General features: G+C 38.8%; 2 protein-coding genes and 1 pseudogene across 2 annotated transcripts in view; 1 reads left to right on the top strand and 2 right to left on the bottom strand.

Moving 5' to 3' along the window:
• NPAT (nuclear protein, ataxia-telangiectasia locus) overlaps positions 1-690 on the top strand; it is a gene marked incomplete at its 5' end in the record, with an annotated part of 34699 nt that extends 34009 nt beyond the window's left edge. Inside the window, one exon of the mRNA XM_006753147.2 lies at positions 598-690. Within this exon, the coding sequence (XP_006753210.1) occupies positions 598-675 (78 nt within the window). The remainder of the gene's footprint in view (positions 1-597) is intronic.
• Positions 691-6784: 6094 nt separating this feature from the next.
• LOC102762393 lies at positions 6785-7817 on the bottom strand (annotated as a pseudogene).
• Positions 7818-13537: 5720 nt separating this feature from the next.
• The window catches only part of ACAT1 (acetyl-CoA acetyltransferase 1), a gene marked incomplete at its 5' end in the record, with an annotated part of 16038 nt that continues 11653 nt past the window's right edge, over positions 13538-17922 (bottom strand). Inside the window, 2 exons of the mRNA XM_006753146.2 lie at positions 13538-13825; positions 14234-14391. Of these exons, the coding sequence (XP_006753209.2) occupies positions 13705-13825; positions 14234-14391 (279 nt within the window). The remainder of the gene's footprint in view (positions 13826-14233; positions 14392-17922) is intronic.

The following is a 17922-nucleotide window of genomic DNA, read 5'->3' as shown; positions in this document are numbered from 1 at the left end:
AGTCTAGGGTTTGCTGCCATGCAAGCCTGGGTTTGAATCCTGCATCTCCTTTTTATTGCTTCTGTGATTATGATTAAGCCCATAACTCCCTGCGTCTCAGCTGCATCACTAACCAAAGGTTACCACATTATCTTACCTAAATGTAGTGTTTGTAAAGTGCCTGATATATATTAAATGTGTGGAACTTGAAAAATACCTGATAATCCTAAAATCTTAGTAAACCTTTCTAAGGTTTATGGTTTAGCAATAATGACCACTTTATGGAAATCATGTTGTATCTTACTTATTTCATTCAGCAGTTATACACTCTGGATTTGTATAATGTCTTTTGCCCTAAACTAATGTTGGAAGAACCATCGGAATATTTTATTAACCTTGATTTTATTATATTTTTCTCTGCTCTGTAAAACTAAAATTCTAAATTGAAAAATTTGTCAAAAATTTTAGTGTATGGAAGAACTCGATAAAATGTTCTAAGTGATTTAAGAAAGTTTTGGGACTTTGAGTTCAATATGTTAACAGGTTTATTTTTTTATTTTTTATCTTTACTTTTTTATTTTATTTATTATTTATTATTTTTTTGTTTTGTTTTGACAGAAAAAGAAGCTGCCCAGTTCATTTCCAGCTGGAATGGATGTGGACAAATTTTTGTTATCCTTGCATTATGATGAGTAAACATACTGATAATGAGATATTGACAAAATCTAAAAGCTTGACCTGCACTTTCATTATACTGAAATTTCACTTTATATCTAAATCATGCTGTTTCTGAAGCAGCTTCCTAGTTTGTAAATAGATTTACCTGTTATATTTTTATTTTGGGGGGAAAAATTGCAGACATGTAAATAAAGCCATTCTGCAAATCTGTATAGCTTTGACAATTGCATATTGTAAATATTGTGTAAACATTGTTGAAATAGAGGTTAAATCAACCCAATGTTCTTAACACTGTGTTTTTTTACTTCTTATGATACCTAATTCTGAGGCTTATTTATCTGGAATAGTTTCTCACTGTTGGGGGGAAATAATGTTTTTCCTTATAAATTGCCTTCAGTAACTGTCCAACGAGACATTTAAAGACATAGCCACTAAACAGTACAAAAGTGATAACCACCTCCAATGGTAGTAAAACAATCAGAAAATAACAGTTTGGGGTTTTTCTACAGTGAATACTTTATCACCCCTTCTTACAATTACAGTAAAGATTATATTCCTGAAATTTATACTTCTGGTCATTCTGGTCTCTTCGTTTTAAAGAGAAAATTTTGTAAGCCACGAGTGTTCTGATCTTTTGTTTTGTTTATAACTTTCAAAATGTTTTACAGAACTTTGAGTCTTTAGACTATTGAGCCATAAAAGGTTTGGTTATGTACTGGTTGAGATTTCTTGGGATGTATATACTTTTCCCCTAAATACTGGGGATTTAAAGAATTGCACTAATTCTTAGAACTCCTTATGTAGTAATGACCAATGCACACTTAATTTAAATCTTGTATCCTATTTTAAAGCTTATGTGAAGGATTATCTTCTGGTATCCTTTTAGAAAGCCATGCCCATCATAAGATGTAAGAAGAGAAATCATAGTTTTATATTTTAATGTAGATTCTCCTAAAATGGGCTGTTAAATAACTATATCTATACTCAGATATAGTGCATTGTCTCTGTGCTCCTTAAAATGTTACAGTTACTCTCAAAAAGGAGAATGAGAGGTGCCTTCTCTGTATTAGATGTACACACATCAGTTAAGTTGATGAATTGATTTAAACATTTAAATGAGAATAGAAATTATAATTAGTACCTGACCAATTGTGCCTAGACATTAAAGTATGTTCTCTTAAGTGCTTTCTGTTTGGTTAAATATCAGTGTATTAAGCTTTTTTCCTACAGATGTATGTACTGTTACAGAGACATTTTCCTCAACCTTTTTTTTTTTTTTTTTTGGTACTGGGCCTTTATAAAACGAAATCTGTTCTGCTCTGAACAACATTTCTCCATGTGAAAATCACATCTTAATTGCTGAATCTCACTGCAGAAATTTATGTTGTAAAAAAATTTTCTGATGTGGCAGTAGTTGATATTCCTAAGGAACTAAATATCATACAGTTGATGTTTAACTCAACTTGGTACTGTAATACAGTTAGGTTTGAATAAATATTTTCATTAACTTAAAGTTTGAATTCTTTCATATTGGCAGTCATTCTTATTTAGGTATTTTGGTTATGTTCCTTTGCAAGCCAATTCTTGCATGCTTTTTCAGAAGTTTACATAATGCTGAGAATTACAGATTTTCTTTTCATTTAATTAATATGTATTTATATGTGCTAAGCACTAAGAATTCATGTACAAATAAAATAAGTTCACTTTGTTCAAGATTCTTAGTTCACTAGCCAGCAGCCACTAGATATGTCCAGAGACTGCTTGTATTTAGAGCTTTCATTTATGTTCAAGAGCAAAAACATAAACCCCATTTTACCTTCAAAGTCTAAGCATGCTGGACTAAATTGTAGTATTGTTATCTGGTAACCTGTTTTTAACAGTCAAATCCCAGTGATGACATTTTAGGATTAAAGTATACCACAAAAATCTTGTAGCTACTTTTACAACTACATGTAAAGATACACTCTTAATTTTGGACAGTACTTAGTGGTTGATGTCAATGTATGCTAAATCTGAAAAATCTTGTATTTAAAATTTGTGATTATTTTAGCCCTGGATATTGTTGGGACCCTTTACTATGTTGAAATTGTACATGAGAAAAGCATCCATTAGCATTTAGCCAAAGGCTAGATGTTAGGACTAGTAGGGAGACCTGTATTTAATTTTGATGGGAGTAATTTCAAAGGCACATTACTATATATTCCGCATTGATCCATTTCTCAAGCTGCTATCTTTCAGCCTCAGGTCCAGTTCCTTGAAATTACATTATTTATTAAAAAGTAGTGAATGTACTTGTACTGGTAAATAAATATCTGTTTCGGTTATCAGTTACTTCCATAGGAGACATTTTAGACAGTGGAATTACCAAATCAAAAATGAGTGCATTTTATTGGATCTCAATACATTTTGCCAAACACTTCCAGAAAATTAATTTATATTCCTACTAGCAAATTGTCATTTCCTCCATAGGATGCTTATGAAATATATTCAGCAATATCATCACTGGTTTTTAAATTCTAAATATCTGACTTTTGAAACCCAGCTAATCATAAAGGTATAAGATCAAATTTTGGCCTGTATCAAATTTATATACATACACTATATACTATGTCATACAAGTTTTTTCTGTCACTGATTAAATCATTATGGTTTTGTATTCATTGTGGCTTCTTATTTTTTAACTGCTCACCCCTTTTATGCATCCTGGTTAACTTTAAAATCACCAGTATTATTTCAATTAAAATTCTATTGGAATAGTCATTTGAAGTACATTAACCCTATAATACCTGGTACTAAAAGAAAATGGTAATGGCAATCATCGCCAGCACTGCCTGGGGAATGGTGGAGGCATTTGTGGGAAATGCATTGCAGTCTGCTCATGCCCACACCCCTGTCTCCCTCGCAGAGGTCTTCCCAGAGCACCCCAAAACTTCCTACACACTCGGCACACCTCAGAATCCATTTCTCAGGGGATCCAGTCTAAGACGGTGACACATCTTTCTTTAATCAAAAATGAGAGAGAGAATGAATTATTACAATGTAAGTTGGCAGATGAAAATTTTCTTCCCCACAACATGGTATTCATGAGGTAGAAAATCATTTATAAAAACATCCTTGCTGGTTAAAACAACGATGAATCCTAATCCTCACCTACCCCCTCATTGTACAGACAAGCACACGGCATCCCAGAGGACAAATTACCTGAAAGTCACCTGAGCTGGAATTCAAAGCCTGACCCATTATCCAGGACGACTACTATCTCCACCCCACAAGACAGCCCTTACTGGCTTTGGGTTCCAGGTAACCCATTCTCCAGGCTAACGTTTATTCCGTTAGTGGGAGAAGCAGGGCCCTAAAGCCTGGTGTCTCCCCCAGAGGCTTATGCATTTCCATTGACCCCTCTCTAATATTCAAAAAGAAATCCTAAATTGTAGGGTGATCCTAGTGTGAGCATTGGCATCAGACAGCCCGAGTTCAAGCCTGACCCTGCGGCTTGGGGCTGTGTGGCTTTAGGTCAGTTTATTTACCTCTTTGAGCCACACTTTATTCATCTGTAAAAATAAATTTTTTAAAAAATATATTTTATTGATTTTTTACAGAAAGGAAGGGAGAGGAATAGAGAGTTAGAAGCATCGATGAGAGAGAAACATCGATCAGCTGCCTCTTGCATACTACTGGGGATGTGCCCGCAACCAAGGTACAAGCCCTTGACCGGAATTGAACCTGGGACCCTTCAGTCTGCACGTCGATGCTCTATCCACTGAGCCAAACTGGTTAGGGCTATCTAATAGTTTTATAGTTATTTCTATTCTCATAAATGTCTTGTAAACTGGGTATTGTGTTTGTTGCTGTTTTTAGGGAACTCTTTATTACATTGTTTTAACTGGTTATTGCTTTCTTAATGTAAAATTTTTATAGAAGCATAACAGAGCAAGTGCACCAACTATTCAAACAGTCCAATGAATTTTCTAAAAGTATACACAATCACTTGATCAGGTATGGAACATTTCCAGCACCCTAGAATTCCCTCACACTTCCTTCTTGTAACTGCTAGCCTCAGGGGTAACTTTTCCTGACTTCTAGCACCATAATGTCAGCTTTTCTTTTTTCTTCTTTAACCATGGATTCCTGCACTATATAGTCAATCTTTCATAACTTTTGCTGAATATAATGAGATGTCATTATCGAAGCAGAAGTATTAACAGGATCTACAGAGGGAGAGGTTCTGATTCCAAGAATTAATTTGTCCCCATCTGACACTGGCCTTCCATTTAAATTGATTTGATGACGATTTCCCGTGATGCCAGCATTTGTGATGACTATTAATAAATCACAAGGATAAACTCTAGACAGAGTGGGCATATTCCTACCTGAACCCATTTTTGCACATTGTCAGTTATATGTTGCTTTCTCTCAAGTTTGAAGAGCATGTGACATTACAGTTAAAGTTCTAAATACTTCATCACAAGGGAAATTAGTCAAGCACTCTGAAAGTGTTTTCACTCTTAATGTGTACAGGGAGATAATAGAATAAGTTGAATCACTTTATCAGTCATTGCTTGCATCACTGTTATTTTCCTATCATGTTTTTGTTTTTATATCATGTTTTTGTTGTTTTCATATCATGTTTTTGTCATTTTTATATCCTGCCTCTTGCTGTTATATCCTTTTTTACTGTTTATTAATAAATTTATATATTATTTTCATATACATTTTACTAATTTCCTTTCATCTCTCACACTTCTATTATGGAGAAAGGGCAAATAGCAATATTAAAATATTTCTGCTAATTAATTCCATTTTAATGTGCACGAATTTTGTGCACCGGGCTACTAGTATTTAAATAAACAGTATATGTAAAGGATTTAGGTCAGTGTCTGGAACATAATAAGCACTCTAACATCTAGCTGCTATTCTAGCTTACGCTGTTTCTTATTTCTATTTTCTGCAGCAGTTTATTTGGAATGGGAAATAACTGTTCCTTGGAACTAAATCACCAAGAAGTCATCTAGGCCTGGAGGCTTTTGCAGAAGAAACTCAGTTTTTCACCACTAATTTCCTCTCGGCTGATTGGTCTAGTCAGGCTTTTAGCTTATTCTGAATTAAATATTTTTTCCTCTAATATTTACTTGTATTCTCTTTAAATTAGATGTGATTAATTTTTTTTCTGACTGAATCACCTCTTATATTTGACAATTGAATACTCTTCTTTTTTTTATTTTTTTTTAAATATATTTTATTGATTTTTTACAGAGAGGAAGGGACAGAGATAGTTAGAAACTTCGATCAGCTGCGTCCTGCACACCTCCTACTGGGGATGCACACCTCCTACTGGGGATATGCCCGCAACCCAGGCACATGCCCTTGACCGGAATCGAACCTGGGACCTTTCAGTCCGCAGGCCGATGCTCTATCCACTGAGCCAAACCGGTTTCGGCTGAATACTCTTCTTTTTTGTTGTTGTTTTTGGGGGGTTTTGTTGTTCTCACCTGAGGATATTTTTCCCATTGATCTTTAGAGAGAGTGGAAGGGCGGGGAAAAAGGGGGGAAAGGGAGAGAGATGCATCAATTGGTTGCCTCCCACATAATGCCCCAACCTGGGCAGGGATCAGACCTGCAACCCAGATGCATGCCCTTTTCTGAGAATCAAACCCACAACGCTCTAACCACTGAGTGACACCTGGCAGGGCATGTTTTTCTTTCTTTTAAAATAAAAAGTTTTTATTGATTTCAAAGAGAAGGTGTGTAGAGGGAGACATGAGAGAGCAACATCAATTGGCTGCCTCCTGCACACCCTTAATAGGAATCAAGCCCGCATATGCCCGACCAGGAATTGAACTGGCCACCTTTTTTGGTGCACTGGACTACACCCAAGCGACTGAGCTACACAACCAAGGTAACGACTATACACTCAATGGCCAGATTATTATGACCACCTGACATTTATAGGCAAATTAGCTATAATTTCGAGCTGAAGTTGCTAGAGGGCCAGATCGTTATAAACGTCTGAATAGCACAACATACCTAAGTATCATTGCTGACAGGTTCATCCTATTATGTTGATGGCATATCCCAATGGAGATGGCTTCTTCCAACAAGACAATGCGTGTATACTTTTCTAATTGGCTAATTTCTGTTTCCTATTTTCTCAGAGTTTTTTCACATTTAGCTTCTTAAATTGAATAAAGAATTATCTGATTTTTTTTCCTTTTAAAACCATGTAAACCATTTAATTAAGGCAATGAATTTAGTTCCATCTTCTTAAGATTCAACTCTTTGTCAGGCTCTCCAGGAAAAGCATCAAAAGTAATTCTGTCTCCAGGAACAGACACAGTTGGAGGTGCCAAGATTTCAACTTTCTCCGGTGAACTAGCACATACTAGTATCACCATTGCTTGAGATAGTATTCCCCATTCCCCTCATCTTTGCAGGTTTTCGGTTACAAAGTAAAACCACCATCCAATTTTGCATCTGGTCAAGGGGAACATGATTCACCAGGCTACTGACAACTCTTCTTGGGACTGCTTCTCCAACATCTGCTTCTACGTACAGAGTCTGCATCAGGATGTTTTTTAGCAGTGATGATACAATTCGAAGATCCTCACGGGAAACATCTGTTGGTTTAGAGTTAGCACTTCCTGCTGCTGGTGGTGGTTTTCTCGTTTTTCTCTCCTTTATTTTAAGTTTCTCTTTCACCTTCCTTTCTTCTTTTACCTGTTCTTTGGCACCAGAAGATATGGGTGTGATTGGCATAAATTGTATTACATTTACAGAAACCGTGGAATGAGCTTGCAGTGGAGTACCAGACGGAAATGGTATTTGTTTCACTCCATGTTTAATTTCCGCCTGAATTACCTCTTGATTCTATTTCTTCAATTTAGCATTTTTGTCTTGAAGTTTCTTCTCTCAAAGTCGACTGTAAAGTTGTTTTTTCCTTAAGAGCATCTCGCTGTTTAAGATATTCAATAATTTGATCTGCCTCTGCACCTTTCTGTTCCAGTCTCTTCAGAACAGTATCATTAGTTGCCATTTTTGCCAAGAAACAGCAGAAAATCTTCCTTGGTCTCTATTTTAGGGTTCCTCTTTGACATATACTTTATGTTCTTCAGACTTTGTTCCTATTGTCTGGCCTTTGGCCACTCTCTGCAGTAGGATAGTCACCTTTTCTTTTAAAAAAAATATATTTTATTGATTTTTTTTTTTTTTACGGAGAGGGATAGAGAGTTAGAAACTTCGATGAGGAACATAGATCAGCTGCCTCCTGCACACTCCCTACTGGCAATGTGCCTGCAACCAAGGTACATGCCCGTGACTGGAATTGAACCTAGGACCCTTCAGTCCACAGGCCGATGCTCTATCAACTGAGCCAAACCAGTCAGGGCAGGATAGTCACCTTTTCAATCCCCAATTTAGTTTTATTTCAAGTTTGGTTTTGGGTTGTCCACCTACTCCATCACCATCTTGAAACCCCTGATGTCATCATTCTTAATGTAGGATTTTATCACTATAAGCTTCCCCATAACTTTTGATATGTTATATTTTCATTTCTGTCAAGATATATAGTGGAATCTCAGTTCTCGAACTTAATTCATTCCAGAAGGCTATTAGAAAAACAAAGCGTTTTATAATAAATTTATTTTGTTTATGAACAAAAAGGACATGAAATGTAAATGAAAATTTAACAGAAAGGAAATGAAATGTATAGTAAAAAGTGAAAATTTAGCTGGGCTGGCATGGCTTAGTGGTTGAGCATCAATCTATGGACCAGGAGGTCATGATTAAATTCCCAGTCAGGGCACATGCCTGGGTTGCGGGCTCCAGTCCCAGTAGGGGGTGTGCAGGAGGCAGCCAATCAATGTTTCTCATCACTGATGTTTCTCTCCCTCCCTCTCTGAAATCAATCAATATATATATATGTAAAAGACAATAAATTTACATATAAAATATTATATATATATATATATGACAAAGAGTTACCAAATGTACAAGGAAAGAACCAAATTGATGCTGCCTACAAGAGACTTAGGCTTTAAGAACACATGCACTGAAAGCAAAAGGAACAGAAAAAGATATTTCATGCATAGAAAGCAACAGCAGTTGGACAAAATAGACTTAAGGCTAAGACTTTAATAAGATACAAATATCTCATTTCAACAATGGGTAGAACATGTTAACAGTGGTAAACTGATTGAGCCCGCAACTGGGCATGTGCCCCAACCAGGAATCGAATCCATGATGTCCTGGTTCATAGGTTGATGTTCAGCCATTGCACAATGCCAGGCAGGCAACTTTTTGTCTTTTGATTAAAGAATTTCGTTCTTTATACCCATAGTTATTGATAGATACGGACTTACTAGTACATAGTTGTTCTCCAGCTGTTTTATCATTTTTTTAATCTCTTGCTCTCTTCCATGATAATTTGATGTTTTCTTATAACGCTGTGCTTAGATTCTCTTTATCTCTTGTGTATCTACTGTAGGTTTGTGCTTTGTGTCTACCATGCTGACATAAAATACCTTGTGTTTATAAGTCTTTTCAGCTTTGTAATTTAATGCATACTACAGGTCTACACTTTTACTTTCCTCCCCCACCATTTTGTTTTTGATGTCACAATTTATATATTTTCCACCGTGTATATCAATAATTTTTTGAAGTTACACCTTTTTAATATTTTGTATTTTAACCTTTATACCGTTGCTATAAGTGATTTAGTGTACACCACCATTGCATTAGAACATTCTGAATTTATCTGTCACAGTGAGACTTATACTTTTAAATGTTTTCTTGTTACTAATTTGTGTTCTTTTGTTTCAGGTTGAAGGTTCTTTAGCATTTCTTACAAGGCCAGTATACTAATGATGAACTGCAGCTCTTGCTTGTCTGGAAATTATCATTCCTTCAATTCTGAAGGACAGCTTTGCTGGTAAAAGTTTTTTAGTTGGAAATTTTTTCTTTCTACAGTTTGAATATATCATGCCACTCAATCTGATCTGTAAAGTTTCTGCTAAAAAATCTGCTTATTGTCTTACTGTGGTTCCCTTGTACATAACAAAGTGTCTCTTGCTGCTTTTAAGATTCTCTCCTTATCTTTTACTTTGACAATTTAATTACAATGTGTCTTAAGTGTGGGGCTCTCTGCATTCCTCCACCACCACCACCACCCCTTTTTTTTTTTACTCTTTGGGCTTCCTTGTATGGTTTTTTGTTTCATTTCCCAGATTATAAGTTTTCTTGCCATGATTTCTTTGAATTAGCTTTTCCCCCCTTTCTCTCTTCTCCTTCTGGGACCCCAGTAATGCATATATTTGCCCATTTGATTGTGTCACATAAAGCCTCTAGCCATCTTAACTTTTGATGTGAACCCCTGTGTTGAATTTTCTAGTGTAATTATTGTCTTCTTCAATTCTGTGTGATACTTATATTTTTTCTCTTTTAAAATTCTCACTTTATGCATTTATTCTCTTAACCTTGTTGAGCATCTTTATGACCATCAATTTGATTTTTTTATCAGTAAATCACTTGTCTCTTTTTAATTAAGGTCTGTTTCTGGAATGTTTTTTGTTCTTTTGTTTGGAACATATTCCTCTATTTCTTCATTTTTCCCTTTACTCTCTGTGTTGGTTTCTGTGCACTAGATAAAACAGCCACCTCTCCCAGTCTTAACAGAATGATCTGTGTAGGACACAATCAGCCTGGCCAGAGCTCCTTATTGCCTCTTAAACTGTTGCAACTGTCCTTGTGGCCTTCTTTGTTTTCAGTTGCTCCCAATAGCTGAAGATGTGCCAAAAACCAGTGTCCTAAAAGGGAGGATTGCAGTGAATACCTAGATGCAAGCTGATTAGAAACTAACATCAGGCAGCAGCTGGGAAAGAATATATTAGGGCCCTTCTAGGCAGATGGCAATGGGCAATGGGGGTTAGCACCCATTCATACCTGCTGATTTTAGTTTTTGTTGGACCCATGAGTGCAAGCCTTGTTGGCTATCAAAGCCGGGTGATCCCAGGGCCTGATAACTTTGAGTAGCACCTAGGAAAGTTGAGTTGCCACACATGTGTGCAAGCTCCTTCTAGGAAATACTGATTTGTAGTGGGCATAAGTCAGAAGGCAGAGGTGGCATCTGCTGACATCCCTGTTCTCGAGGGAGGATCACAGTCAACTCCTAATTGTGGGCTAAATTTTCCTGTCATCCTCCATAAAAAAATTATTTTTGTGCCCTTCTACTTGTCATTGGATTCTGTATAATTTTACTCTGAATAATCTTTTCTTTATACAGAATAGCGTTTGTCCTATTTTAACACTTTCTTCCTTTTAATAAACTTAGAAATTACTTCTCTTTATACTTTACTAGAGGCCCGGTGCACGAAAATCATGCACTCAGGTGGGGGGGGGTGTTCCCCAGCCTGGCCTGTGCCCTCTCACAGTGCAGGAGCCCTTCGATTGAGCTCCCCAAAGAGGTTGGCCCCGCCCACCCATCTGAGGCTCCTCAATGGATTGTCCCAAAGAGGTAGGCCGGAGCTGGGAGTCTCGCCACACAGAGCTGCTGGGACCCAGCTCCACATGGAGACTCGGGACCTGCCTCCATGCTGCACACACTGCGTCAAGTCCCTGCCCACCTGCGTGCGCATGCAGCCTCTTGATGACAGATTGTTACAGCGTGAAGGCATCACGGCATGAGGGCGTGGCGACCACATAGGCTTTTATCCGTGGTCAGCAAACTGCAGCTCACGAGCCACATGCGATTATTTGACCCCTTGAGTGTGGCTCTTCCACAAAATACCACGTGCGGGTGCACATACAGTGCAATTGAAACTTCGTGACCCATGCGCAGAAGTTGGTTTTCAGCCTGGGCGAGTCTATTTTGAAGAAGCACTATTGATATCTGGCTCTGCTGACTAATGAATTTGCCAACCACTGGTATAGATAATCGGCCTTTTCAACTCTTACCTTCTATAGTAATTTAAAATGTAGAACTCGTTTTTATTTATATGGGCATTTGCCCTTATTTAGCAAATACAATTGACCTTGAACAACATGAGTTTGAGTTCTGTTGGTTCACTTATACGCAGATATTTTTCAATAAATACCTGTACTGGGAGTCTGTGGATATGAAAGGCCAACTGTATGCATTGGTCTATGCCAATTCATATAAGGCACTTGAACATCTTTGGTTTTTTGTAGCCACAGGGGGTCCTGGAACCAATCCCCCCGCAGATACTGAAAGACAACTTAGTTCTTGGGAATCAAGTTATACGCAGATTTTCTTAAAATATATTTTTGTTGATTTCAGAGAGGAAGGAAAAGGGAGAGATAGAAACATCAATAATGAAAAGAATCATTGATCACCTGCCTCCTGCACCAACACCCTTACTAGAGATCGAACCCACAACCTGGGGATGTAACCTGACTGGAAATCGAACCATGACCTCATGGTTCATAGGTTGGCACTCAACCACTGGGCCACACCGGTCAGGCTATATGCAAGTTTTTGACTGCACAGGAAATCGGCCCCCTAACCCCTCATTGTTGAGCCAACTGTAAAATGTCTATTCCTATTTTACCACTAACTAACCTTCATCCCCAACCAGTCCTTTTTTTAAAAAAAATATTTTATTGATTTTTCACAGAGAGGAATAGAGAGCTAGAAACATCGATGAGAGAGAAACATCGATCAGCCGCCTCCTACACATCTCCCACCGGGGATGTGCCTGCAACCAAGGCACATGCCCCTGACCGGAATTGAACCTGGGACCCTTGAGTCCGCAGGCCAACACTCCATCCACTGAGCCAAACCAGGTAGGGCGCCAACCAGTCCTTAATCATTTAAAAACTTGTAAAGTTTCACATTCCTAATTTCTTAATTTTGATTTTTTTTTTCATCATTCTTTCAGGAAACATCACAGTGCTATATTTCTAAACTATTGTGTGCCCAGACACCTTCTAGTGGCTTTTATTACTTTACTAGAGGCCCGATGCACTAAATTTGTGCAAGAGTAGGCCTTCCTTCCCCCGGCTGCTGGCACTGGCTTCCCTCTGGCATCAGGACCCAGGCTTACCTCCAGTCACCAGCAGGTACCCGGGACCCAGGCTTCCCTCTGGCCACTGACAGGTACCTAAGACCTGGGCTTCCCTCACAGCCCCAGCTTCATCCAGAAGGTCGCCCGGAAGGACATCCGGTCTAATTAGCATATTACGCTTTTATTATTATAGATTCCATTAATATGTATATGTTGTTGTTAATCCTCACCCAAGGATATTTTTCCATAGAGAGAGAGGAAGGGAGGGGGAGAAACATGGATGTGAGAGAGACACATCAATTGGTTGCCTCCCACACCAGCTCCAACCAGAGTTAAGGATCAAGGAATCAAATCTGGGACTCTTCTGTCTGCAGGCGGACCCTTTATCCACTGAGCCAAACAAACCAGCTAGGTCTCCGTTAAAAATATTATGCAGATGTTTGTTCCTTGTCTTCTGATGTTTACTATAATGGAAATAAGAACAGGCTACACATTTTTCTACCTAGATGTTTGAAGAATTATTTTTGTTTACTAAGCCCCTACCTCAGTGATGGCGAACCTTTTGAGCTCGGCGTGTCAGCATTTTGAAAAACCCTAACTTAACTCTGGTGCCGTGTCACGTATAGAAATTTTTTGATATTTGCAACCATAGTAAAACAAAGACATATTTTTGATATTTATTTTATGTATTTAAATGCCATTTTAACAAAGAAAAATCAACCAAAAAAATGAGTTCGCGTGTCACCTCTGACACGCGTGTCATAGGTTCGCCATCACTGCCCTACCTACTGGTAAGCCACTAAGTTTGCACACTGGCATTTCAAATATAGCTTTATAACAAAAATAGGAAACTTCTGAAGATTAACAAAAATTTAAAGCAGAAGAAAAAATTTATTTATAATTTCAAAATGTTTTGGGATTTGATCTTTTCATCTTATTTAGAAAAAGTTAAAATAGAAAATAATAAAAAAGGAAACATTCTTTGGAGTATAAGCTGATCCAAGGAAGTCAGCCACACTGGTGACAGGTCGTCTTACAGCTTCTGGATCAGTATGGCAGAAGCCCCACCTCCTCCATTGCAGATACTGGCAAGACCATATTCTCCCTGCTTCAAGGCATGAACCAAATGAGTGACAATCCTGGCTCCAGACATCCTAGGAGTAAGAAAGCATTTTGATTCTTTAATGAAGTAATAGAATGAGTAGTCATCCAAAAGTTCTTTTCTAAATTCTTTAAAAGTTTGTTACCATTTAATCATAGCTGAATTTTGTTACTTTTCTTAAACTTGGGAGACTCGTTTTAATAATGGTTACAGTTTTCTAAAGGCCCAAGCATAGACTGTAATCTTAAATCTTCTAAATAAAATATTAATTTTCAAGCAACAAATGTTACAGATCTGTGTTCAATGTTCAGTCCTATCACAAATGGTGTTTGCCTTATAAAGGGTAGGAAAGAAATCTATTTAACACAGAGTAATAGGAGTTATCATGAAACACTTTTAAACAGAAACACAACGGCACCCATTTACCTACTTAGAGATTTTTCTTTATGATTTTACCTACCCAATTGGATGTCCCAGAGAAACAGCTCCTCCATTGATATTCACTTTTTGAGGGTCAATCTCCAGCATCTTAATGTTTGCTAGTACAACCAGACTAAAGGCTTCATTTACTTCCCACATTGCAATATCATCTTTTTTCACTCCTGCAGCTTTAAGAACCTAAAAAATTTTATATATTATGTTCAAGTAATTAACAATCAAAACTTGTTTTCCTGAAATTCTGAAATTTTGGTTTTATTTCCCATATATTTCATTTTACTTTTCAGTTACCTTTTTAAAGAACTGGCCCTTGGTTTCATTGATCTTTTGTATCATTTTTTCTAGACTATTTCAATGTCTTCTTTCTACTCACTTTGGGTTTTGTTTGTTGTACTTTTTCTAGTTCCTTTGGTTATAATGTTAAATTGTTTGATTTTTTTAAATCCTCACTCAAACATATGCTTTTTATTGATTTCAGAGAGAAAGCAGGAGAAACACTGATATAAGAAACATCGTTTGGTTGCCTTCTGTACATGCCCCAACTGGGGATTGAACCTGCAACCTGGGGATGTGCCCTGAGAATCAAACCCACCACCATTCAGTGTACGGGAAGATGCTCTAAACCAGGGGTGGGCAAACTTTTTGACTCAAGGGCCACAATGGGTTCTTAAACTGGACTGGAGGGCTGGAACAAAAGCATAAATGGAGTGTTTGTGTAACTAATATAAATTCCAATTAAACATCATTACATAAAAGGGTACGGTCTTTTTTTGTTTTGTTTTATTCATTTCAAACGGGCCGGATCCGGCTGCAAACCCATGGTTGGCAAACCGTGACTCGTGAGCCACATGCAGCTCTTTGGCTCCTTGAGTGTGGCTCTTCCACAAAATACCACGTGCGGGCACGCACATGTACAGTGCGATTGAAACTTCGTGGCCCATGTGCAGAAGTCGGTATTTTGTGGAAGAACCACACTCAAGGGACCAAAGAGCCGCATGTGCCTCGCGAGCTAAGGTTTGCCGACCACTGCTCTAAACCAACTGAACCACATGAACCAGGGCTTTTATTTTCTTGATTCTTGAGGCAAGCCTCTATTGCTGTTAATTTCCCTTTCAGAGCTGCTTTGGTTGTGTCCCATAGATTTTGGATCATTTTGTCTCACAGTATCTTGATTTCTTCCTTGATCCATTGTTCACTCATTCATTGTTTAGTAGCATGCTATTTAGCCTCCACATGTCTGTGCTTTTAGTTTTATTATAACTGATTGCTAGTTTCATACCATTGTGAAAAGAAATTATGCTTCACATTTCAATCTTAAATGTATTGACACTTGTTTTGTAGCCTAACATGTGGTCTATTCTATAAAATGTTCCATGTGCACTTCAGAAGAATTTATATTCTACTGTTTTGGGGTGACTTATCTTTAAAATATTAATTACATCCTTCTGTAATGTGTCATTTAAGGCAACTTATCAGTTTTCTGTCTGGATGTTCTGTGCATTATGTCATTGGGGTTCTTCATTTCTGACTGGTTCACTTTTATGCTTTCTGTTTGAAGTTCTCACTGACTTCATCTAATTTTCCCCTAAGCTAATTGTTTTGAATTCTGTACCTGGTACATTGCCTGTCACCATTTCATTAGTTCTTCCTCTGGAGCAGCCGTTCTCAACCTGTGGTTTGCGACCCCTTTGGGGGTCGAACGACCCTTTCACAGGGGTCGCCTAAGACCATCCTGCATATCAGATATTTACATTACGATTCATAACAGTAGCAACATTACAGTTATGAAATAGCAACGAAAATAATTTTATGGTTGGGTCACAACATGAGGAACTGTATTTAAAGGGCCAGAAGGTTGAGAACCACTGCTCTGGAGGATTAATCTGTTCTTTCATTAGGGATGTTCCTTTTGTCTCCTCATTTGGGCTATATATCTCTGTATTAGGTAGAACCAGTACATCTCCTGGTCTTCAGAGTAGCCCCAGGTAGGGCCCAGTCTCCTAAGCTGGTCGCTCTATGGGTGTCCTTTGTGTGAGCTGTATGTGCCCTCCTATTGTAGTTGAGCCTCATTTGCTATTGGCTTGTCAGTAGGTGGAGCTGACCCTCATGAGGGCTTGCCATGATCACAGCAGACAAGCTCTTTTGATGGATCAGACCCCACAGAGCAGGAGTCACTTTAATCAGGCTTTGGTGCCAGCCAAGTCCGCCCTTCGGTGTGTCATTTGTGGAGCTGGTTGGGTGATGCTCTCGCATAGTCTGAAGCTGGCCACCCGGTATGTTGGTTCTAGAGGCCCTGGGAGGGGCTTGGGTGATGTCAAGGTCAGCCATCCTTTGTTCCTGGCTTGGTGCTGCCTGGTAGGAGCTACAAAGTGACCTCTGGTCGACGGCCACTTCTGCGGGGCTTGAAGGTACTTGGGAGAGGCTATCCTGCAAACGAAGGCTGGCTGTCACCTGTGCCAGGCATGGGACTTTTGGTGGACACAACACTGAGCTGAGGCCAGCTGCCACTTGTGCTGTGGCTGCTTAATTATAGCCAACTCTGGCCACTGTTTATGCCAGGTTTGTGGCCACCTGATGGACGTTACAATGTCAAGTTGACATTGTAACCAATCGTTGCTTGTGCCAGGCTTGGGGCTATTTAAACAAGAGTTACAGGGTACATTGAAGCCACATGATGCTTGTTTCAGTATTGTGAACCTTTGTCATTTTTTAGGAAAGTCCACAACACAAGCCAAGGTAAGGCCCTTAGACGGAAAAACTGCTGGAAGAGATTCAGACTAGCTGCATGAGTTGGGAGGAGGAGGGGAAAGGGCAAACAGTGTTAACCAGGTTAATGGAGAGTTCAATTTGGTGCCTGCCTGCCTGCCTGCCAATACTTTCATGCAGAGCCCTGCCCCTGAAGCTAGTCAATTTAGTTCTTCCCCATCTGTCTCCTTTACTGGAGCCCAGAGGGAGTGAGTGTCGGCAAGCAAGTCCACACACGGGCCATTAAAGGGAACGCATGGGACTACAGCAGCCTTCTTTCTCACTTAGCCGCAATCCCCACTGACGGTCACAGCCAGATGTTATGAGGACCTCTCCTTCCTGGCACTGGAGCTGTGCGCTGGGACCCTTTATTCCTCAGAGAGGACCGCCACAGCTGAGCTAGCCCTCCCAACTCTTAACTGGCCACACCATGGGTATAGGACCTGCCCACTCCGTGTCTCCACTCCTCCAACAGTCTTGACGTGGCTTCTTCCTAACTATATCCGGTTACAGGAGTTATGTTCACTTAGGCTGCAGGCAGTTCTCAGTGACGGTGGTTCTGTAATTTAGTTGTAATTTTGATGTGGTCATAGGATAAGGTGCGCTCAGTATTTACCTAGTCCACCATCTTAACCAGAAATTCAGTTTGTACTTTCCTTTGATGCAAGAGATATCTAAATATGTAGTTTGTTAGTTTCCAGGAAGAAGAGACCTTTTATTTTCTGATTTTAATTTCACAACTTACTGCACTGCAATCAAAAGATTTTATTTGTACTATCTCAATTTCTATCTTGGAGAGAGAAGTTTGGTCTGTCAAATGAAAGGTATATTGAGAGAGAACCAAGATGGCGGCATAGGTTAACGCTGGAGTTTGCCGCCTCGAACAACCATTTCAAAAGTGACACTAAAAGACGGAAGGGACATCACCCAGACCCACAGGAACGCTGGCTGAGTATTTGTCCTACA

Source organism: Myotis davidii, unplaced genomic scaffold (assembly GCF_000327345.1).
Source record: "Myotis davidii unplaced genomic scaffold, ASM32734v1 scaffold1491, whole genome shotgun sequence".
Lineage (NCBI taxonomy): Eukaryota > Metazoa > Chordata > Mammalia > Chiroptera > Vespertilionidae > Myotis > Myotis davidii.
The sequence above is the reverse complement of the archived record's forward strand: the minus strand, read 5'-3'. Positions and strand labels throughout refer to the sequence as shown.